The 23,744-nt window shown below is 47.6% G+C and overlaps 1 protein-coding gene and 1 long non-coding RNA gene across 2 annotated transcripts; one reads left to right on the forward strand and one right to left on the reverse strand.

The window, feature by feature from the left end:
- Nucleotides 1-5,416: 5,416 nt before the first annotated feature.
- Nucleotides 5,417-8,748, reverse strand: LOC120649376. Its single transcript, XM_039926165.1, has 7 exons — nucleotides 8,285-8,748; nucleotides 7,728-7,814; nucleotides 7,389-7,646; nucleotides 7,121-7,285; nucleotides 6,915-6,968; nucleotides 6,655-6,801; nucleotides 5,417-6,104 (listed from the first exon to the last, which is right to left on the reverse strand). Exons 1-7 carry the CDS (start codon nucleotides 8,432-8,434, stop codon nucleotides 5,727-5,729), a joined length of 1,239 nt encoding a protein of 412 aa, XP_039782099.1. The 5' UTR covers nucleotides 8,435-8,748; the 3' UTR covers nucleotides 5,417-5,726.
- A 5,067-nt stretch (nucleotides 8,749-13,815) lies between these two features.
- Nucleotides 13,816-23,433, forward strand: LOC120649377. The gene is made up of 2 exons (XR_005665243.1): nucleotides 13,816-14,079; nucleotides 23,212-23,433. It is a non-coding gene; the product is annotated as an uncharacterized LOC120649377 (long non-coding RNA).
- Nucleotides 23,434-23,744: the final 311 nt, after the last annotated feature.

Below are 23,744 nucleotides of genomic sequence, written 5' to 3' on the forward strand. Positions count from 1 at the left end.
GCTCAGTGGTGCTGAGTATTTCGTTCTATCGAGTGGTCTGATCGCGTGACGACGACCCCCTTGATCTTGCGGAGATCGCGCCGGCGTCCTGCCAGCCCCAGCAGGCGGTGTGGTCGTCGCTGTAGGGTGTACAGTCTTCCTGACGTAGCGTGGTGGCATTCCGTGGGCCCTACAGGCCAAGGTCTCGCATACATATGTGTGCTAGCAGTAGCGGGGCACGTGGCGGTCCCGGACCCCCCTGGGCGGAGTGCTAGCGCGTGCACAAAGGAGGTCCAAGAGTCACGTGGAGGTCCCGGACCCCTCGAGGGGGGAGATCCGGGCCTCTGGCTGCTGGAACTGAGCACCCCTCCATGGGGGATACGTGGCGACACCGGACCCCCTCCCGAGCAAGGGACGGGTCCGGGGCCATAGGTGTGGTGAGGTGGAGTCCAGACAGCAGGAGTTGGCAGAATAGTAACGGGGGCTGCGCCGAGCACATCTCGTCCCACGTCGCAAGTTCCCACAATGCTGCCACAGCGTCCGGGATGGGCGGAGTAGTGACCGTAGTTGGCGGACGGTACTCCGGTCACAGCCACTGTGGGGAATGGCGGCCTAACACCGTCTATCCTGGGCGCTGTGGAGGAGTGGTTAGCATTTAATGCCTCCGTACGATGGGCGGGTGAGTGGAAGGGCCGTTTGTCTTTTACGTCGAGGGGTGGCCTCGAGCGAGACGGAGATGATTCACCCCACTCGAGGGTAGGTTCGCTACCATCGAGCGAGGCGGAGATGTTTTGCCTCCTCGAGGGTAGGTTCGCTACCTTCGAGCGATGCGGAGACGGGGGGCGCGGTCGAGGGTCTCGATGGGAGCCCTCGAGCGAGACTGAGATCACCCCGCGAGTCCAAGAGGGGTGCGGATGGGCCGCGTGGTGGGCTTCTTTGAGTCCTTTCCTTTCTTCCAGATTGGAAGGAGGCCGTAGGCCTTTGTGGGCTCAGTTGCCTATTATGTGTTTGCGTTTTTAGGGTGATTTTAGTACCCTGATTAGGGTGCCCCTAATCGTGGTCCCCGACACTCAGTGTCCTAGTTCTGATGAGGATGTTGAATACATGTCAAAAGTCTCATATTCTAGTGCTGTTGGTTCTTTGATGTATGCCATGGTTTGCTCTCGCCTAGATTTATCATATGCTATGAGTTTGGTTAGCAGATACATGTCTAATCCTGGTAAAGAACACTGGAAGACAGTTCAGTGGATTTTCAGGTACCTCAGAGGAACAGCAGATTCTTGTTTGAAGTTTGGGAGAACTGATCAGGGACTCATTGGTTATGTGGATTCAGATTATGCTGCTGATTTGGATAGGCGCAGGTCACTCACAGGTTATGTGTTCACTGTTAGCAGTTGTGCTGTGAGTTGGAAGGCTACTTTGCAGCCTGTTGTTGCTATGTCTACCACAGAAGCAGAATATATGGCTATTGCTGAAGCGTGCAAGGAGTCAGTTTGGCTGAAAGGTTTGTTTGCTGAGCTGTGTGGAGTTGATTCTTGCATTGATCTATTCTGTGACAGTCAAAGTGCTATTTGTCTCACCAAAAATCAGATGTTTCATGAAAGGACAAAGCATATTGATATCAAGTACCATTATGTTCGTGATGTTATTTCACAAGGTAAATTGAAGATATGCAAAACCAGTACTCATGATAATCCAGCTGATATGATGACTAAACCAGTTCCTGTAACTAAGTTTGAGCTTTGCTCAAGCTTAGTTGGTTTGACAGCTTAGCCCAAGAGGCTATTTGACGCCAGAACTTCTATTCTTTATTGTGTTCAGGTGATGATTTTGATATGCTACAAGAAAAAATTTGTCTCAAGGTGAAGTATGTTATATTGTGATCCAAATTCTGGTGGGAGAGTGTTGGAATTTGGGCTTGGCCCATTAAGTATTTCAGTTATTCCAAATAAATCCCAAAGGCTCATGTGATGCAAACTTTTAATCCCACATTGCTAGTAGAAATTGAGGAGATCATATGACTCTCCTATATATCTAACTCATAGGCTTCACCGGATAACATCAATTCGATTATTCCTCTTGTAAGCCGCCGCTAGGCGTTGTAAACACACACCCGATATAGTGAAGTTTTTGCTGGCTGGCGCCCGTGTTTTTTACCCTTCGCATTGGAGGGGTTTTCCACGTTAAATCCTTTTATCTTTTGAAGTTTGATCTTTGCTGTGTTCATCGTTTTTTGTTCGCCGTCGCTTCTAACAATAATGAGAGTTGTCTTTTTATGTAAGCTACCTGATCCAACGGTAGCAGTATGGCTGAATGCTGATAAAAGCAAAGCTAATTCTACTATTCCCTCTTGTTAATCATTCACCTGAAGCAAATAGAATTTGAACCTTGGAGAGAATTATTGACTATAGCAATTTACAACATACATTGAAAAAAGAAGGTGCAACAAATTTATTAGCTTGAACTGACATTTCATCAAAAAGCTAAAGTGCAAGCGCTAGCAGCAGGCAAGGTTACCTCAGACTTGACAAGAATGGCCAGATCGACGGCCGCAAGCACGAAGAAGGAAGTAGGTCAGCAGCAACCTGCAACTTCATGCTAGCACGATGCCTCGACGACCTCGATGGTGGCCCAGTGAATGTTAATTGGCCTGGTGACCATCGCCACATCTAGGAAGAAGGTGGATGTCCTCGTACGTGACCTGGTAAGCATGAGGGGTTGACACGGAGGACCGACGGGCACATAGGAGGGCCTCCCCACGGTCGCACTAGTAAGCGAGAGGATGGGTGCAGCTAGAGCTGGGCGATGGCTCGCGGACGGGCTGGAAAAAGAAAACGGCTGGTTCCTCACCAGCGAGCTTTGGAACACCAGCATGACGAATGCACCACTTGAGAGCCATCGCAGCTGCCTTTTTGCCCATGCACGAATAGGCGCACCGACCGGCAAACTGGCTGCAACCGCAGTGAAGTAGAGTGGCCGCCGATAGAAGGGCGCAAGGAGTTGGCGGCGGCCGGCGGATGTTGTGAGGGCAGGGGCAGGGCGAGCACCGAGCAGCGCTCGATTTGTTTACGAGAGAAGGACGACGCCACCTGCCGTCGCGTCCGTTTTCCACCGCGTCAGGCGCACGCATCAAGGATGAATCCCTGGACAACGTCGGTTTCACACCGCGGCTGTGTTTAGTTGTAAAAAGTGTGCGAAAAGTGTTTGCAAAAGGTATTATAGTATTTTCGTTTGTACGTGGTAAATATTGTCCTATTATAGGCTAACTAGGCTCAAAAGATTCGTCTCGCAACGTACATCAAAACTATGCAATTAATTTTTTTATTTACCTACATTTAGTACTCCATGCATGAGTCATTTGTTATATTTAATGTTTCGATGTGATTTCGATGTGATGGAAAGTTTGGAAAGTTTGGAGGAGTCGGGAGAACTAAACACAACCCGCGTGAAAGAAACGCAAGATCGGCGCGAGGCGGGATGTGACAGGTGCCGTGCATCCGGTCGTGAACAGTAGCAAAGGCCTCAATAGGCTTCGAAATCTTCGATATATATATATATATATATATATATATATATATATATATATATATATAAGTTGAGTATATATGCTACCGTGTTCGCTTAGGAGTTGGGAGTAGTCTAAGATGGAGAATGCTTCTTAATTTGCAAGTATATATGGGTATTGGGTGGCCGATTTTGCATTGGCACAAATGCTAACCAGTGAGAGACAATTAAGCTCACGACACGGTACCAAGGAGACACCGACAAAGATCCACGAACACGCGAACGTACTTGGCCACGTAGGAGTACCATCGATCACGGCGGCTGACGAGGAGGGTGCGCGCGCGTTTTCCCTCGCCTGTAGCGGGGCGCGCGGCGGCGCTCGCCTCCGTCCTGCAGCACTTGCTCCCGTGCCCGTCGTCCGCCACCTTGCGCGCGACGATGACGGAGTTGATGACCTCGTCGTCGGGGTGGTGCACGGCGAGCACGTCGAACCCGCCGCGCCCGATGTCCTCGGGGTCCACGACGGGGTACAGGAACCCGCGCGCCCCGTGCTAGCTCCGCGCCACGAGCGCCGCGCGCCACCACCCTCGCCTTGTCCTCGGCCGCCACCCCCACAAGCGCGGCAAGGAACACGACGTCGTACTCGGCGAGCTCCTCCGTGAGGTCCGCGACGTCGGCCGTGCGGAACGACATGCGCGCGCACAGGTCCACGTGCGTCGGCGCGCACCTGCTTCCTGGCCCGCTCGCTGGCGGCGGCGCACCGGTCGTAGTTGTCGAACAGCGCGCCGGGGAGGTGGCGCGCGGCGAGCACGAGCGAGCTGAGCGGCAGCGGGCTTGGATGTAACTGGGGGGGGGGGGGGGGGGGGGGGGTCTCACCCGATCTCTCGCTCGGGCGGGCCACCCGCGGATTCGGCCCAGCCGGGGACACCCGCGCCTGATGCGGATGCCGCTGCTGGACATCAACGGCTGCAGTGTCAGAGAGGCTGCGCAGTGTCAGCAAGAAGCGCTGCCGAAGAGGGGGCACGATCATGAAAAAACCTCAAAACCATTTTCTCTAATTGTTGAACTGCGCATCATTATTGGCTCGAGGCCAAACCAAAACCAAACCAGGATGGATGGGAGTACTGCTGCCTGCCGAGCATGTGCTCTGATCTGCGCCTGCGACCGCGACTGCACCATCTCAAAAGATTTCTGGCAAGCTGCAGTCAGACAACGACGCGTCACCTCTTTTCCTTGGGCCGCTTCCGTTCCTTCCCTGGCTGCCCTTGACTGCTCAACACTCGTCGCCTGTGGACCACGATGCGGTCAGCGAGAACTACAGTGCACGAGCGCTACTGCTACACCCCAGCTGAAATCGCAATCCTGCAACTGCAAAGCTGTGGATCAAAATGTGCATCTTCCCCAAGTGTGTACGCGTTCTGGAGCCATCTAAGGTCTCTCACAGTTGGCCGACGCAGCTGGCCCAAGCCAAGAACCGGATGAACGACATGGAACCTAGCCACAGACTTGAATTTGCTGATGAGTGGTTGACCGGGAAGTTGTGAGCTGTGGCACATGATCCTGCCTGTCCACATTTCGACAAACACGCACAGATTTGAGCTGCTGTAACTCTGCCCCCGAGCAAACGTCTCTGAACTTGACCGTACGTCCGTACCGGGCCGGTCAAGTACCAACCAGTATAAGTTTACTCCTTACATTCTCATAAGTCATAACCCACCAGACAAAGCAAGCACACGAGAATAGGATTGTTAGACATATTGGTCACCTAATTGCTGTGGCCAAAGATCTAATAGCAATTTGTAGAACAGCTCATGTTTTTTCCTTGTACCAGCTTCAGGTGCCCACATCCATCAACGGCGCACAAAGCTGCTGACCTAAATCTGAATTCTGCCCATTCCACCTTTCGGTGTGCCACACTGACACTCAGAAAAGGTGAAAAAAAAGGTGATGAGGAGGAAAAAAAACACAGCCCATAAACCACAAGGACAAGTGAATCTACCATATAGGAAAAGGAGGTAGGCCACCATAAGGGCAACGCATCACCACCACATGCCATGCTTCTCTTCAGAAGCCTTCCTGGCAGTAACAAGGAAAAAAAGAGGGAAGAAACTCAACAGAGAGAAACTACTACAAACCACCACAAAACAACCCCATTCACATGACACACTATTGATCTAGGGCTACGAGAAAACTGAGGCTTGCATACGGTGTATTACATTCCAATGGTTGTTACGCTTTCGGAGTTACTGGCAGTTGGAGCTCCTCCCAGGGCCGCCATAGTAGAAGTAGGTGCCCCAGTCGCCATTGTTGCCGTTCTGCACGTCGTAGCAGTTGGACTGCTCGGTGAAGGTGCCCAGCCCCTTGGGGGCCTTGAGGTTGTTGGTGCTGTCCACCACCTGGATGTTCTTGAAGTAGCTCGCCTTGCTGAACCCTTCCTCCGGGAAGTGCCCGCTGCCCATCTGCGTCGACGTGTGCACGCCGTCGGGCTGCGAGTTCACCACCTCCCCACCCCACTCGATCATTGACGCGCTGTCCGCCAGGTATGAGAAGAGGAACGACGGCCAGTAGCCCAGCACGTAGTCCTTGCCGAACTGCATCCACCAGTTGCCCTCCTTTGGGTCCTGAACAGATAATATGCACATATATGGAAGAGATTAATATAGCAGGCACACGTTGGAAAAGTAATTTATCAATATAAAAAACATCATTCATATTGACATAGCTAGGTTTCAGTATCAGGGAATAGTAAAACTGTTGGGCATGCATACACTAGGTGGATGCATTCATGTTATTCTAGCATGCAAATCATGTACTCATTACCCATGCTCAACAGAAATGAACAACACCGCACTTTCTATCTCACACTCAGAATACCACTAGCTCGTCGAGGTGAAAAGTAGCAATAGTTGTTTCTTTGAAAAAACAAAAGTTGAGTAATCATTAGCGATAAGAAAGAAAGGTTTGTCGAGAAAAGGAGTATGATAACCACAGGGTGAGGAGGAAACTAGGAAAGCAATTTTCAAAGCCCCAGGGGTACGGGTTCACCAGTCAAGGAGGAGCACGAGTAAGAGCATAACAGCAAGTGGGCTAAAGATTCTCTGCATGTCTCTGATAATTCTCAACGTACTAGGCATGACATGTGGTGAGTTACTAGTTTAATTACTTGCTCACCTTCCAGATCAGTATACTGATATCATATTGGGAGCCAGAGTAGCTTGAGGTTGGGAAGATGCTGGCACCCATGGCAATCTCGCTGTTAATCTGAACGAACCCAGAGCATAACATGTTGTAGCACCCTGTTGCTTGGTATGCATCACTCTGCAGAACATCAGATAGCACAATAATCAGGAATCAACAATTAAGGAAACAAAATGGCAAGCGCTAGTGCAAATATATTCAAGAATGTTCATATAGTAATGTTCAAAACTTACGGTCCAGTAGGTGAACAGCCTTGTGTTGTTGTCCCCATACAGGTCCGGACTAACCTGATGCAACAAAGCAACACAGAAGTGTTTCAGAGCTCGTGATAAGAGGCACTGCACTGCAGCAGGGCTCCCAACCGCGAAAACGGTGCTGCATTTACTCGACACTGATTATGAATGCGAAGCTCATGGGCTGTGGGTCTTTCTTTCTCTACCTGCCATCCAGCCTCGATGCTGTTAAGATCCTCCCCAAATGACCCCCCTAAGATCCAGAGCTGGGACAAGCTGAACTCATTAGGCTGCTCGATCTTGGGCTCCCAGACATTGATGGTCGCCTTGGCGCCGTAGTACTTGTCGCCTTGAACGTACGCTATGGCATGCTGCGATTGTCAACAAGAGTTATGAGCATCACGGTACATCAGCACACCTATATACCTCCTTCCACATTATATCCTCAACAACATGGGTGATATGAGCAGGTACCTGATGGCCACCCTCATTGAGCATGGTGGGATTGACCGACATTGGGTTCGCGGTGGTGTGCCGTTTCCTGCCGTACCTCCGCATTGAGCTTGCCCTGAGCAGGTCGTCCTTCTTCGTTCTCCTGATGGGGACGGTGCCTTCCGGACACCTGCCATTCTGATGCCAGAGCTGAACCTTAGGCTTGTCGCCACTGCTGGTGGAGGCCACATTGGTCTTGGATTCGTCATACAGGCCTTCGGGGTGATAGTTCGGTCTCATCTGCAAAGCACAAATGCGTTAACTACAACAACCCAACAAGACACTGGTTTCTGTTACTGCAAGAGAGGCACTGGAATTTACCTGGACAGTGTGGTTCTTGAGGTAAGGATGATCAAACGCCGGCTGGTGGGTGATGGGCACGCAGTCTATGATGTCCCCATCTGGGCTCTGCTCGATTTGAAATTTGCAAGCAACTGATTTAGATGGATAAGAACTGGAATAAACACTTCAGCAAGAGGATTAATTGACAATCCCAGAAAAAGAAAATGCCAAGGTCAAGCTAGAAATAACTCCAAGCAAGAACAAGCAGAAAGTGTGCAGAAAAGGGAGAAGAGCCCGAAAGCGAATTCCCCTCAAGAGCCACCGCAAAAAAAAAGCCCCAAAAGCCAGCTTTTATTGAATCAGAGTACAACTTGAACGACTAGTAGCAAAGAAAATACACCTATCATCTCGCTTGTGCTTGCTCAAATGCTCCCAAATGCAGCTAAAAGACGCTAGTTTGGCTTGGGAAATCACCTGAGGGGGGGGGGGGGAATCCCCCAAGCAAGCAATTCAAATCTACAGAGAGCAGCAGCAGCAAAACAAACAGGCTTGACACAGCTCCGGGGTGAAAAAGGAAAAAATCAAACTTGACCCACCTCGATGCTCTTCACGGCCGGCTTGTTGAACCGCTTGAGGTGGCGGTGCAGCCTCGCCGCCGGCGACCTCGCGGCGGCGGCGGCGGCGGCAGCACACGACAAGCAGATCACCGCCACGAGCAGGCACGCGACCCCCCGCGTGGTGCCCATGTGCGGCGCCTCTTCACACCTCCACCGCAGCTCCTCCTCCCTCCCCCCCCCCCCCCCCCTCTCCTCCTCTCCTCTGACGCCCTCCGCCGCCGCCGGCGACCTTGCAGCACGGCAAGGCCCTCCCTTCCTACCCAGAGAGCCCCCCACCTCGCCGGCCGCCGCGCGGCTGCCACCACGGACCGAATCGAGAATTTTGAAACAATGCGGGGGCGTGGTGGGATTGGGAGTGGGAGTAAATGGCTCGTCGTCTTGGGCGGCTCGTCGTCTCGGTTGGGACTTGGGAGCGGAGCGTCGTCCACTACCGCTTGCAAACAAGTGCGCAGTGAGGAGCAGTCTCGCTGCCACTTTAGCCATTTCCGAGCCCGTGCTTCACCGCTTCTGGACCAAAATACCCCTGTATGATTTGGAAATTATTAGGGACACCCGGCGTGCGACGTCAAACCGGGGTCCGTACCCACTGACTCGTGGGCCACATGATGGCATCGGAGTTTTTTTTTTAATCCATTGATGCTGGAATCTGATCAATGCTGCTAATGAAAGCTTCTCAATGGCCAGCGTTAGGATTTAGGGGAAAAGGGGTCCAATATTTTTTTTGAAAAAAAGGGGCCCAATATTTATTGCTGTAGTATACATCAAAACTTTTGTACTGCAGGATAGACCTTTTTATATGATGTTGATATAACGATCGGCCGTAATGTGATTTTATATCGATTAGATTTGTTATAATTTGGTTGGGTCCAAAAAAGAAACATTTGGATTATATAAAATTCTGCATGCCATGTCCTTTTACTAGCAATGTCAAGTTTATGACCAAGACATGGACCAAAATTCACGGATGCTAGAAAAGTCAACTTGTGTGCTTGCTTATCCCTTCCACAGCATGGCCTTTCGAACTTCGGCTACTTTTCAAATCGATCAATACAAACGACGGCTCTGCTAGGTTTTACGAGGTTTCATGTGCGGACAGAGGCATTCTAAAATCACGGTCGCAGGCGAGCAGTAGTTACAGTTGACTGCCGTTCATGCCCCTGGCGTGCGCTTGAAACGGCCTCCTCCTTTTTCCCCTTCTCGGGGGCGTGTGGTTGGCAAGCACTCTAGCAATTTTCTTTATCCGGGTTCGCCGTGGGTCCCAGGCTGGGCGGCTGGCCCACCTACCAGCTTTGCTCCCGCGGCACCATCTCGGGCCCGCCGCGGCAGCACCCATCGCCTTCCCCTCGCCCACCCGAGACCCGACCCGACCACCCTGCGCGGCACGTGGGCGGGACTACCGCGGGAGCCCAACCACTGCCCGGTGGGGCCCCCAAATGGCGCGGGGCCACGCGTGCGCGCGGCGTGACCGACGCAGCGAGCGAGCGCGGGCGGCGTCCTGGTGCTTGCTGGCTGGCGGCGCGCCGCGCGCGAGGGCGAGCGAGCGTGCGCCCGCGGCATCGGATCCGGGCGCGACCGCGCGATCTTTTCGCCCCGGGGGGGCGCACGCACGCACGCAAGGAAAGGGAGCTTTGCTTAGCAAAGCGATTAGCCGGCGGCGCTTTACAAAAGCAAGCCGCGTCACGGCCCGTGCTTACCCTCCTGTTTTTTTTTTTTACTCTCATGATGATTTTACCGCGCGCAAAGGCCAGCCCACGCGAAAAGCGCCGAAGGGCATTTCCACAAGGCGGTGAATTTACCCTCTAGATTAGTGGCGTTTCGTACTGCCCGTACACTCGATGTCAGCATCCACTAATGACTAGTAACCGGCAAGCGCCCGTACGCCGAGCTTAGAAGAATTGATCAAGAAACGCGCCCTTAAGCGCACCGATGAGCCTCTATTTAACTGGGCTCGCGCCGGACATCGCTCGGATGTTTTCACTTCGGTACGGCGCCGGTACCTAAACCGGATAGATTAAGCAGCAAGCTCTGGTAAAAACCTGGGGACGAAGGTTTATTATACTGCTGACCCTGCCTGCCACGGGGTTGTTGGTTGGTTGGCTGGCTGGGCCACTGTAGGAGCTGCAGGAACAACACATGGTCAATTGCCATGATCGGGTCCGCGTACGGCCGGGATTGACCGGATTTTAGGCTGACCATAGCAGAGGGAGCAAGAGCAAATTTGCTCCCTCCTCGTTTCCCACGCCCTCTCTATCTACATTGCCAAAACAGTGTATCTACAGTGCCAAATAGTGTATTTGCTCCTTCATTTCCTCCTTCCACTGTGGACGGTCTTACAGTCTTGGTAACGGGAAAGAAAACAGTCTTTGCACTCTTGGACCTCTTGGTAACGGGTAAGGGGGTGTTTAGAAACAGGGACTTCAAAAAAGTCCCAGGGACTTTTTAGTATTTAGAAGTATTAAATAAATATTAATTATAAAACTAACTGCAGAACCCTGGGGCTAAACTGAGAGACGAATCTAATGATGTATCTTAATCTATGATTAGCGAATGGTTACTGTAGCATCACTGTAGCAAATTATGAATTAATTAGGCACATTAGATTCGTCTCGCGAAAAAGCACTCAGCTGTCAAAAAATATTTATAAACAGATTTTATTTAATAATATAAAATAGTAAGATTCCTTTTGATGTGATAGGGACTTTTGGAAAAAGTCCTGGAGCCAAACAGGCACTAAAAATACTAGTCCCGACCCATTTCTTTAAAAAAAAAGTCCCGATCCTGTTGGGCACAGCGGCTGTACCGGATACGTGCGGTCCTCCTCTCATCTCTCCCTGCATTATAGGAGGAGCTGGCTGGGAAAACAGTCTTTGCACTCTTGGACCTCTTGGATGTTTCAGGTCAGCACAGCAGCCGGCGCAGTAACAGGGACCAGGGCCCAGCCCAGAGGGAGAGGGAGCACCACTGGGAGCAATAAAACTTGACAGTAACTTCTTTGTCACGCGTTCCAGTTTATTATTTACCCTCGAACTAATGACTCGCCGCTTAGCTAGGATATTAGCAGTATTTGGGATGCAATGTTTGCTTCAGCCGCAAGACTGAAGCGCACGACCGCCGCAGCAAACAGAGGGAGGGAATCCATCCTGACGAGAAAGCCATCGCTTTTGCTCATGCGCAAACACTCCAAAGACACCTTTCTCTTCTTCCTTTCATGCTTGTATTATTCCCGAGTTACAAAAGGTGGGTTCGTGAAGGCCAGTGAGATGAGATGCTCTGTATAGAAATGGTCACTTCCCAACTACAATAACCGAATCGTACCTTGTCCTATCTCACTCACTAGTCACTACTAGCCACTACCCACTACCACCGCACTAGACTCTTGCAGCTTCTGTGGAGCTCACCGCTAGTTGTACAAGCACAAGGCACATGGGTGTACATATGGATGGGAGATGGGCTTTGGAACTCTCGTTTCACATGAGAAAAAAATCAATTTGGAATTGGAAACAAAAATGCAGAATTCTGGCCTTGTTTGGTTCCCAAAACTTTTTTTAGTCCTTGTCACATCAAAAAAAATCTTACAATTTTGAAGTATCAAATAAATTCTGTTTATAAATTTTTTTAACAGCTGAGTGCTAATTCACAAAACGAATCTAATGAGTATAATTAATCTATAATTTGGTACAGTGATACTACAATAATCATCAACTAATTATAAATTAATATACCTCATTAGATTCGTCTTGCAGTTTAGCCCTAGGTTCTATAGTTAGCTTTATAATTAATTTTTATTTAATACTTCTAAATACTCAAAAAAAAATTGATGTGACACGAAAAGTTTAGTGTCTCGAAGCAAACAACCCGGTGGTACGCCAGGGCACGGACAAGACAGCGTACAGATGCTGCAGATAATAATAAGGAACTCGCACCACGTCAGCTAATGGCGGGAACAGGAGACTGAAGTCATGGGCACGCACAATTCAAAGCCGTTATCACATGCTCTGCTGTCAGTGATAGAGGTGCAAAGCTGGCAGGTTTGTCCACTTATGCTAATAAAGCAAGTAAACAGTAGTACACACAGAGGAGCCAACTCTTTTTCAAGTTTTCCCACCATAATGCTCCAGATCAAACTTCATCCCCCAACACATAATTGAGGGCAGCATGCTCTTACTCTATTGGAAATATTTTTAGATGTAAAAGATCCTATTGGATTGGAGGAGTGACTCAGACAGTAGTCAGTCATGCTTCAAGGGTTCATACTTACTACTTGATAGTTGCTCGCAGCTGCTGCCCGGCTGCACTACATTATGCACATCCTGACAGAGATGCATGCGAATGGCACACAAATCACTCTCAGGTTTAATTTACACAAATCAACTTCATCTTCATGGGTATTTATTACGACCTTATCACGCCTAGTGGCTTTATCTATGCAAACATTCTTGAAAGAAACTATAATCACCCACCAACCATAAACATGATCAGGCCATCTGGTCTACTGTGCCACAGCTTAAAAGCACCTTCTACCACGGCGGTCTATCTAGGATCTGATAATTTCAGAGCTTTCCAGTGTTCGCGCGAACAGAATGATGGCCCGTGCCTTGTACGAGGCACCGGCATAAGCATGATTGGCGGTGGGTGGGGTCACTCCTGTACCAAAGAGTGTGTTTCGTGCATGTACTGTGTCTTGAAAAAACAATAACCAGGTACTTCAGCACGGCCTGAACTCGACACACGGGCTGATCAGCGATCCGCCTATACGTACGGCTTATACCTGCCAGCCTACCTGGGACCGTATAGGTGTCACCACCTGAACTTGAAAGCTCTAACACAATGCTAAGCCCACTTTGGGAATTCTTGCGTTCCAGAACGGCCTGAAAGGTTTACTCAATTGCTCATCGAAACCTAAGGTTCAACGAAAAAAATATGACCTATTAATTGCAGAATATAATTCCACAACAAAAGAAAATGTGAGATAAGAGTGGTCAATGAGAGGCATTATAACAGACTACCAGGTAGGTCCTACTCTCCCCTGCATCACGAACTGTGATAAGAAGCAAAGGCTACAAGGCACAGAACGGCAGCACGTACGTGCCACTATTATCTCGCTTGCCCGTGAAGCAAGGCTGTGTTTAGTAACTCCAAAGTTTCCAAACTTTCCGTCACATCGAAATATTAAATATAATAAATGACGCATACATGGAATACTAAATGTGGGTAAACAAAACAACTTATTACACAGTTTGGATGTACATTGCGAGATAAATTTTTTGAGCCTAGTTAGCCCATGGTAGAACAATATTTACCACATACAAACAAAAAGTGTCACAATACTTTTCAACTTCACTTTTCGCAAACTTTTCGCATCTAAACACAGCCCAAAAATTTGCCGAGGCTAAGAGGCTAGCAGCCAAGCTACTTCATTAGTGTTCTTCTCTAGGTTCTCCAAGCAGGGGTTAATAGTGCATCTAGTACGTTGGCACTTGGCACTACTCCATCCATGCCTTTTTCCCATAGTGAGCAGAGCACGGGCCCATGGGCCCCACGTGTTCACGGTTCGTGAGGCCACTCATGCATGTGCCGAGGTTGCCCACAGAGCCACACACTCACAGATCACAATTGGGGCCTAATCCTTGGGAGCAGCTAGTTAGAAATGTGAGAGCTATCAGCTGTAGCAAATGGTTGGTTTGGAAAGAGGAAATTAGAGAAGACCCGTCATCTGACGAACCTTCTGCTGTCTGCCATCAGAAATAAAATGGAGCTATATACGGAGACAGACGGTAAGGTTCCTGCACCAACTCAGATTTTGTGATTGTGTTGTATATATCTAGTCACATATATGATCGCATATGGGAAATATGGGGGCAAAGGAAATAATAGAACAATTTGAATAAGCAACGCCATGTTCCTCAGTATAGAGATGGAAATAGGTGCAGTACCTTCTTGGAGTCTGGAGTATATTCATCAAACTTCCTCTTTTGGGTGTGACCAAGGACAAAATAACAGGGGTATCCGATGGGAGTAAATTAATCTGGCAGAGGAAATAAATTACTTGCAAGATTCATTGACCATGATATATAATTGGAACTGTACAAAAGGATGAAACGTTTTCACTGTACCGGAACAGAAGCTCAGAAAGCACATGCGATTGCATAGGATAAGGTCCCCCATTTGTCTCTCCATCCCGGCTGGCGGCTGCACCACCTTGGTCCTTGACCTTTCCCATACAAGTTCCTGACAATGGGAGACAGAATTTCCATAACAACAGCAACCACCAAGCAGGTCAGGCCTGTTTAGTTCCCAAAAAATTTTCTACACTACCCGTCACATCGAATTTTTGGACACATGCATGGAGCAATAAATATAGTTGAAAAAATAACTAATTACACAGTCATCCCAAAAAGTTCCAGCAGGCTGACCAAGCAAAACATCACTTATCATCATTATTATGAAGGCAGGAGGCAGCAGCACTACTATGCCGTGTGCACAACATTTGAGTCTTGTTAGTGTTTCTTATCATCATATTCCTCATTTTATATTCACTCATATCAGAATAGCACGCATCTCTTGTACAAGTGCACTCTGTCTCTCACTGTTAGCAAGTTGCAGTTAAAAGCCAAAAAAAAAAGCACTCAACCAGCTACCATGATCAGGTCAATAGATCAATTCCGTGGGTGCTATTTTTCTATTTGCGTCAGAAATTTAGGCCCTGTTTGTTTCAGTTTATGGCCAATTTTGAAAGCTCGATTTTGAGAAATTCAAAACATAGATGATTCCCAGAATCCAGAATCCATAATCTAGGAGTCATCTGACTTTCAAATTTTCCAAAACCGAGCCTTCAAAATCGTCCAAAAGCTGAAACAAATGGGGCCTTAGAATAGGCAGAAGGAACTGATTCTGAGAGGTCAAATTAGAACATTACTGACTACTGTTCTACACTACAGCAATCCAAATTACACAGAAGTAGCTCCAATAACAGCAAAGGGAATGATTTAAAGATAAAACGTTGCACATCGCAACTCAACATATGACATCCTAAATTTGACGAAGATGCAAGTCGTACTTATGACTTAGAGTTATTATAGTCCTCTTCAACTCGAAATCTGGCGCCTAAAGCTTTTCAAAAAGAAATCTGGCATCTACAGCGATTATTAGATACCCAAAAAACCTAAGGTCCATCTCTCTGCAATGTCATTTTGCTAAGTTCTAGTGACCTCATGACAGAAATTTTATAAGAATCGAGCACTCAGATCGCTGATGCTGAATATCACCCTATTTGTACGAGTTCTCCAGATCACCCAGACTCCAGACAGTGCACAAAACCACAAAACCCTCAGTCCACAAACTGGATCCCAATGCTAGGTCAAGGTAATTTACCACGCGATCAGCTACTTAACACGAAACCGAAAGCGCAGGGCAGCCGCGTACCTGAACTGAATCGACGAGAAACGGATGGAGCAGAGCGAGGACGCCATCGGCGGAGAGCCAGCGTCGCCGCATCGCCCGCCCGCCGCCACACCGGCGGGTCGCGGCGGTGGGAACGGACCCGCCCGTCGCCGCGTGAGCGCGGGGAAGGCGGAAGCGGGAAACTGGGCAAAGGTCGAGAGCCCGATCGTGGGCTTCCCGCCTCCGCCTGCCCTGCTGCTCCGCCGCGGGCGGGTTTGGTTCTGCAGCCAGCGGTTGCCGCTGCGAATCTGTATTCCTGCCGCGATTTTTGAATTTGTCTCTGGGGTCGCGATCGGCGATTCGCAGCTTGGTCTCGGAAGCCCGCGGAAATTTTTTTGGTGCCGCCGCGGGCGTATCGTTTGCTGTGCCGCCTGTGCGGACCGCGGAGAGTGCTAGACTGCTTTTTTAGATGAATCGGGATTATCATTCATAATGAAACTGATAGTTTACAACCCATCCTACAAAGACAACTCTAAAAAAATGAAAATTACATCCAAATCTTTGCAAGAAACTCCGGTCTTCCTCGTCGCCGACGATCGAAGCCATCCATGAGACCGATCACCACACCGACACCACACCGACGAAGGAAAAGGATTTTGACAGACACCGAAAGTAGCACATCGGAGAACCAATGCACCTTGAAAACGATGAACGCACGGACCAAGAGAGCCATCACATCGCCGGATCCAAGGTGTCTGGCGCCTCAGACAACAACCTCGGCACGCCGGACAATAGGAACCCCGAAGGGGAAGTAAACCACCAGAGGAGATGGGACAATCAACCAACCCGGCTCCATGGATTGGTAAGACAAGATCTCCTGCCCTTTCACACAAAAGCAGGAGAAGAAGAAACCTCACAACGCTACCGTCGGCGATGCTAGATAGGTCCGAATAAATAGAGCCCCTCGCGACACTACCCAACACCAAACTAAAAAAAAGGAGGGACAAAATCTTCATGTCGTCGTCGACACCGTCAGCGGGGAAGAACCCTAGCTTATTCACTGACCTCTTGCAGTCGTCATCCGAAGAGACGGGGAAGACGCCATCGATGAACGAGGAAGGCACGCCAACCTCACCACATCCATGGCGTCACTCACCGAAGACGAAGCAGCAGAGGAGGTAAGATCCACGCCACACCACCGACATGGATAAGCTGAACTTACCTAAACTAAATAGAGTATCTACACGACCAGCCGCCGATTAATCGGATCCCCACCACCTCCGACGCCGGTGAGGGCATCAGAAGCGATGTGCAGGTCGAATCGGCGGCGGATCGGAAATCCGCCCTGGAGTCGCCTCTGGGTACTGTAAGTGCTAGACTGCTAGTGCACAGCGAGGCTCGCCAGACCGCTTCGGCAATGTGGGCTGGAACGCGCGACTATGCGGGAGAGCGGCGCGTTTTGGCCCGGTGGGCTTGTGGGCTGTGGCGTGGCCCGCGCCAATTGCATGCTGAAGCTGCGTTCTTTTCTTTTTTATATTTAAAAAAAATCAAAATTTCAAAAATATATGTCCGTTTTGAAAAATTTCAAAACTACCCCCGGTCGCCCTATGGGGGGGCGACAGGCCCTAGATATATTTTTTTTTCAAATTTGCAACGAGGTCCATGGCCGAAAAAAATCAGGCCCCCCCCCTCGGGCGACCGGTGGCCCTCGCCCACAGGAGCGACAGGGGGGCCTGTCGCCCCCCCTTCGGGCGACCGGGCCATGCCTCCCTATATAAGCATCCGACTCCCATTTCCTCCTCATTTGAGCCCGAAAATTCCACCAAAAATCCAGAAAAGAAGAGAGGGGTGAGGAGAAGAAAAGCGGCGAAGCCCTGCCGGATTCCGCACTTGTGATCTGCAGGTTAGTACATTTAGTTTATGTATTTTTGCATTGATATTGTAGAGTAATTTAATTTAATTAGTGCTATAGTAGAACTATTTAAGTAGGAGTTTAATGATACTTTAGTTACGTAGTAGTAAATTAGTTTAGAAAATTAGTACTACGCATTTATTATTACAATTGCAGTACTATTAGAGATGTGTTTATAAATTAATTACGATTTAGAATAGAATTTGGCATATGCAGTATAGAATTTTAGTGTCATCACGTAGTTATGAATACTTATACGTTGTAGTTGAATTCCATACTTAGTTTTTACGGATTATTGAATAAGGTAGTGAAGTAAAGAGTATAACTCGATAAGTATTCTGTGATATACAGATATGTCGAGCAAGATGCAGTTTCAAGTATTTTATGGTGACTACAATGTTTTGTATGGACTAAATGGAGTAGATCTTTCTGCCTTTAAGTGCACATCTAGCACCATAGATAAACCTCTGGAAAGGAGTTTTGGTTCTATATGTAAGTGGCTGCAGCGTGGGTTCCGTGTTGATCTGTTGACACATGTGATGACCGTCCAGTCTCTTGTTAATTGGGAGGTAGAAAGTGATTTATGGGAATTGATGATGATACACAACACTGATGACTGGCAGAAGTACATGCAAGCAGCTCTAGAGCTTGGGTGGCCTCTGACCATTCTTGTTCAAATCCGGGAGAAGACACAAAATGAAATTCAACATGGTGCAGATCAAGTAACTCCGAGTATTCGAAGAGAGACCAATTATGTTAAGCAAGATGAGTCAGAAGAGATAGAGAACCAAAATATGGGACCACCGGGCCTTGCTGATGAGGGAGAGAGGATACATAGCATTGTGGACGAGATGGAGGCAGAAGACCAAACTGCAATAGAGATGGAAAAATATGAGGGCTCATCTGATGACGAGCAATACTCATTGCCAAAAAAGTGGAAGGAGCATGGTTTTGGCAGTCATGTCACAGAAGACATACGAAATCAGGAGTTGGAGTACAGAGGAAATGAGGTGGTGCAAGGTGCAACATATCCAAACATTGAAGCCGTAAAAGATGCTGTGAGACTATGGACAATATCATTGAAACGAGAATTTCGAGTCGTAAAGTCTGGTAGTAAAGAATATGAGGTGAAGTGTGTGAATGATGGATGTCCATGGCGAGTACATGCAATCAAGGGAAAATGGAAGTCGAACTGGAAATGTTCCATTGTGACAGAGCACACTTATTTGCTGTCAGAAGTTCTTCACTCGCATCGCAATATATCATGCAACTTTGTTGCAAAGCAAATATATGGGTTGATTATGGACAACCTAAATTATAAGCCAAAAATGATTGTTCGACACATTGAGCAGACTTACCAATACACCATTAGTTATTTGAAGGCATGGCGGGCTAAACAAATGGTGTTCGAGATGCTGTTCGGCACATACGAGACATCATATTATAACCTACCTCGTATGTTATCCTAGGTTGCTGCTAGAAATTCTGAAAGCTTTTATGACACATACCTCGTACCAGCCGTGACTAGTGGGCAAAGAATTATGCAACGAGCCTTCTTTTACATAGGTGCTTGTGTTAGAGCATTTCAGTGTTGTCTTCCGGTGATCTGCATTGATGGCACATTTCTGACTGGAAGGTATAAAGGTCAGATGCTCACCGCAATCGGGGTAGATTGCAACAACCAAATAGTTCCGCTCGCATTTGCATTTGTTGAGAATGAGAACTTAGACAGTTGGTATTAGTTCCTTGAACGAGTGAAGGTTCATGTTGTTGTTGCACGTCCAGATGTGTGCCTTATTAGTGATAGGCATGCAGGTCTGCTGCAATCAATACTGAAATTGCAACGTGGAACTACGACAACGCCTCCATTGTGGCCCGATGTCCAAAACAGGTGGTGCATTAGGCATATGAGTGCAAACTTCAATGACCACTTCAAGAACAAGGATCTTAAAAACCTGTTTAAGAGGTTGTGCACCCAAAATCAATAGAGAAAATTCAATGCATTATGTCAGATGCTTGATCAGTTGACTGCAGAGCTAGTGAAGGTAAGGGCATTAGGAACAGACACGAGTCAGGCTGCAGAGGCTAGGGATTCAATTGAGAAGCCATTTTCACACTGGATTCGAGGTGCACCTAAGGAGAAATGGTCATTCCTTTATGATACCAACGGAATACGGTGTGGTATTCAGACAACGAACCATGCGGAGTGTTTCAATATGGTTATGCATTCTTGTCATGCCTTTTCTCTTGTGGGAATTATTGAGTTCATCATGTATGAGTGCATGAAGTATTTCAGAGAGCGTTACATGGCTGCAAGCATAAACATCAGCAACTCCCAAATTCAGTTTTGCACAAGAGTGACACAATATATGCAAGAGAAGATTGAAAAGGCCAAACTGCACCGCGTTATATCGACAGGTACAATGGAGCATAGATTTGAGATTCTATACAAAAATAGAAATGGTCGTGATATCCGTAGAGATAGAGCGGTAGAAGAGTTTGATTACACTTAAGCCTTGGCCGTGCTAAAGCCTTGGCCCCATTGCCCACCAGCTCGCGGCGCTCGCCTTTGCGCCCCGCGCCGCTCCCCACGGCCAATCCCTCGCTGAGCCCGCCGCCGCCGTACACTCGCCTTTCCAGCAACAAACAGGATGTGGCTGGAAAACAACCACACATATGCTGGGTGAAAGTTGAAAGGAAGTATGCGTTGATCGTTCTCTGATCCTTCTTGCGATACTCCTGTGGCATCCTACACATATCAGCAAGGTGCCGCTCGGATCGTCGATGTTGAATCCACTGAGTTTTCCCTTATATATGTGCATGACGGTGATCTCAGGGGAAGTTCCATATGTCCGCAGCCTAAGGCCCTGTTTAATTGGCAAAAAAGTTTCTACAGTATCCGTCACATCAAATTTTCAGACACATATATGAAGTGTTAAATGCAGTTGAAAAAATAACTAATTACACAATATAACTGATTTATAAGAGATGAATCTTTTAAGTCTAATTAGTTCATAATTAGATATTAATTGTTAAATAACAACAAAATGTACAATAGTACCAAAACTCAAACTTTTTTGCGAACTAAACACAGCCGACAAATTGGTGAGCAAGATCCATCGGGGATGAGATGAGAGTCCACGGCCTGCAATTGAGAGTCAGAACCGAAACCTCGAGGACCTTATCGTGGTTTATGACCCTTTGGCACAGCTGAGTTTCTTCAGAAATCAAACTTGTCCCAAACAGATGCGAATACTCCTGGAAGAGGACGACATTGGGGTCGTAGGGATGGATCGCCTCTATATCTGGCACTCATTTTCGGCGATGTGTAAGTTGGATGCAATGTTAAAAATAGCGGGCTAAAATGTTTAGCGGTTAGTTTTTCAGAGGTTAAAGAAGACTATAGCGGGTTATAGCTCCCGCTGACCTTATTTAGTGGTTTTACAAATTGAGTGATTAAGTTCAGAATTTATTTGTTTAAAATATCAAATCAAACAGATACAAGTCACAAAGTTTATTACATCATGCACTAAAATACAGGTCGCGAAAATCGTGAACTGAAATACATCTAGAGTTTCATTCCCTCATTACGAATGAAATATAAATGATGAAGTTCAATATTGTTGAAAATAGTAATGCATACTATAGAAGATTGAAAAGTATGCATGAACCATGATTGTCATGCTTCATGGTCAAATATGAAGAATACTTTAGAAACTAGATATTTGTATGATTAGATAAACATAAAAAAAATTAGAGTTAGATATTTTGTAGGGGAACACATGGAAAAACCATATGAGCCATGGAGTCCTATTAATAGGGGTGCTCCCCCCCTCTGGCCATACTATAGCATATGAGGTCTTAAGTAGAAGATGGTATGGTTGTCATGTAAAGTAGTAGTGTTATAATAGGGTGGCATATAAAGAGTGTAAGAGTCTTGTGTTGTACTAAGTTATGGTGAATAAAGATTTAAGTCTCTAAATAAAGTTGGTCTCCCATATTGATGTCTAGATGAAGGTCTTCTTGATATATAGTATGGGTATAGGGTCCATAGAAGAAGTATATCACGCTACTTTGGTTCTACTTCTCGGAAGTCGGTCTCAAGTTAGAGACAACGATTTCTTAACAAATACTAAACTAACAATAAACATAATCAATTATATAGTTTAGCTCGCTAAATAGCCTTTAATTTAGCGGTTATAGCGAGATATAGCGGGCTATTAAAGGAATTAGGCTTTTAAATCTAAAAGATGTATATCTTATGTCTTCTCCTCTCCTAAGAGCTATAGTGGTGGCTATAACCGGCTATTTTGAATTGAATGAGCATGAAGCACTACAAGAGGTAACTCAAATTCTGGCTCCCACGCGTAGTCCTCCCCAGCTTGACCAGATTCCAGCGTCCATTGCTTAATTATGGCCTCGGCAGCACCCCACCCTTCCAGCATTACCACTCTGATCTTACCGCTGCTTAGCTGTGTGCAACGTCTCTTGAGAGCGTTGGGCCCGGGCAGCTGCTTCGCCTTCGGCAGCGGCACATGTATCATGATAGAGTTTGTGGCGAATGGGTCTCCGCAAAGAATGCCGGTGGAGGCATCCACCCACCACAGCTTCTTCTCGTCAGTTATCACCGTGTTGCCGCACCACGAGTCATGGGCGACCAGTGGGAAGTTAACGCGCACCTCCTTCCAGCCTTGGGGGTCACCGCCGGTGTGAATGTAGAAGATTGTGGCATCATCGTTGCATCCTAGCGAGCAACAGACTCCATGGCGGCGGTGGTGCGACGAAGGGGCAGCTGTGGATTGCGAGTGCCGAACTCCAAGGCGACAAGGGAACAAATGTAACCAGATAAGGGAGATTTGCAAATCTATATCTAGGGCGGGCATTGCCACCGAATAAGCACCCTATGGACCAGATTCACGGTTTGCAAGGTTGCACAACTCCCTTAGTTTGCACCAGATACACCGCCAACAATCTAATAATCTAATTCCGAATTCCGCCAAAAACCTAATCACTTTCCCAAGAGTTTTTTCGCCTCCGCCAGGCCCTTCATCCGCCGCCGCCAGGACCTCCCACCGCTACCCCCCTCGGCCCCCTCCTCTGCCCCTCCGGTGGCCTCGCTGCCGGTAGGTGGAGGAGTGGGGACCCATCTTTTTCTTACATCTGTTTAGTTTTTTAGGGTTTGGTTCTCCAGTGACATCGACGAGGTGATGGCGGCGATGACGCTTTGGAATAAGGTCTCTCCGGCCTTTTCCTACCTCGACGACGTCCGTTCTGGCGCCGATGATGGCCAAGTGAGAGTTAGTTCTGCCAGATCTGGAGGTTCTCTCCGGATCTTTGCAGTTGGTGTGTCAGTCAGGAGGTGCAGTTAGCTGTCTTTTATTGTGGCGATTTCGACCTCTTCTTTTGATCTGTTCGGCAACAAGATCCGGTTTCTTCAACCCTCTGTTTTGGTGGTGAAGTATTGCAAGCCTGTGTTGCCTGGGGTGTTCCCCCAGCCAATATTCTTTCAGTGGTTGCTAGTTCTCGTTACAAGCAGCGAGTAATTTTTGTGGTCTTCAAACCCTTGTGTGGCGATGACGCTTACAGGTGTCCCTTTCTCTTACTGTCTTTTCAGTGTATTTTTCAAGCTCCAGTGGATGACAAACAATCGGATGAAGAAGACGACCAGAGAACTCTTTGGTATATTTTTATTTTCTTTATTTTGCCTTGTGTTAAATTGTCCTTCTATTGTACTACCAATTGTTTTTCTTGATATGAATCAGATATGAGACACCTTTATGGTGTCTTACTCGAAAAAAACAATCTAATAATCTATCTTTTAATTTGGGGTTAATTAGATATATATGTGCCGTTGCAAATATGCAAGTTCGAAAATATACCATTACAATTTATCTATTTAGAATCATGTCATACAATTCCCTACTAGCTCGAACCTTGCCATTTTCCATATTTTTTATGGTCTGAGGCCCACCTACAGGTCATCGTATTTTCGTATAGCCCAAAAATACTCCAGTTAGAGCATCTCCCAGAGCTCTTATATCTTGGATGATTTAGCTAAAAAAGAAAAAAAAAGACAAAAAAAACATACATCCAACAGAAACTCTATCTCGTCTTCTATTCTTGTTTTCTATTTAGGGAGTGCCGCTA

Source organism: Panicum virgatum, chromosome 9K (assembly GCF_016808335.1).
Source record: "Panicum virgatum strain AP13 chromosome 9K, P.virgatum_v5, whole genome shotgun sequence".
Lineage (NCBI taxonomy): Eukaryota > Viridiplantae > Streptophyta > Magnoliopsida > Poales > Poaceae > Panicum > Panicum virgatum.

What these genes read in the sequence shown, in the direction of transcription:
- LOC120649376 (XM_039926165.1), bottom strand. Translation starts at nt 8,434, where the DNA reads ATGGGCACCACGCGGGGGGTCGCGTGCCTGCTCGTGGCGGTGATCTGC. An exon ending in CGGCCGTGAAGAGCATCGAG is followed by an intron (nt 7,815 to 8,284) that starts GTGGGTCAAGTT and finishes CAAATCGAGCAG; the next exon opens with AGCCCAGATGGGGACATCAT. An exon ending in TCAGTATACTGATCTGGAAG is followed by an intron (nt 6,105 to 6,654) that starts GTGAGCAAGTAA and finishes TTATCTGTTCAG; the next exon opens with GACCCAAAGGAGGGCAACTG.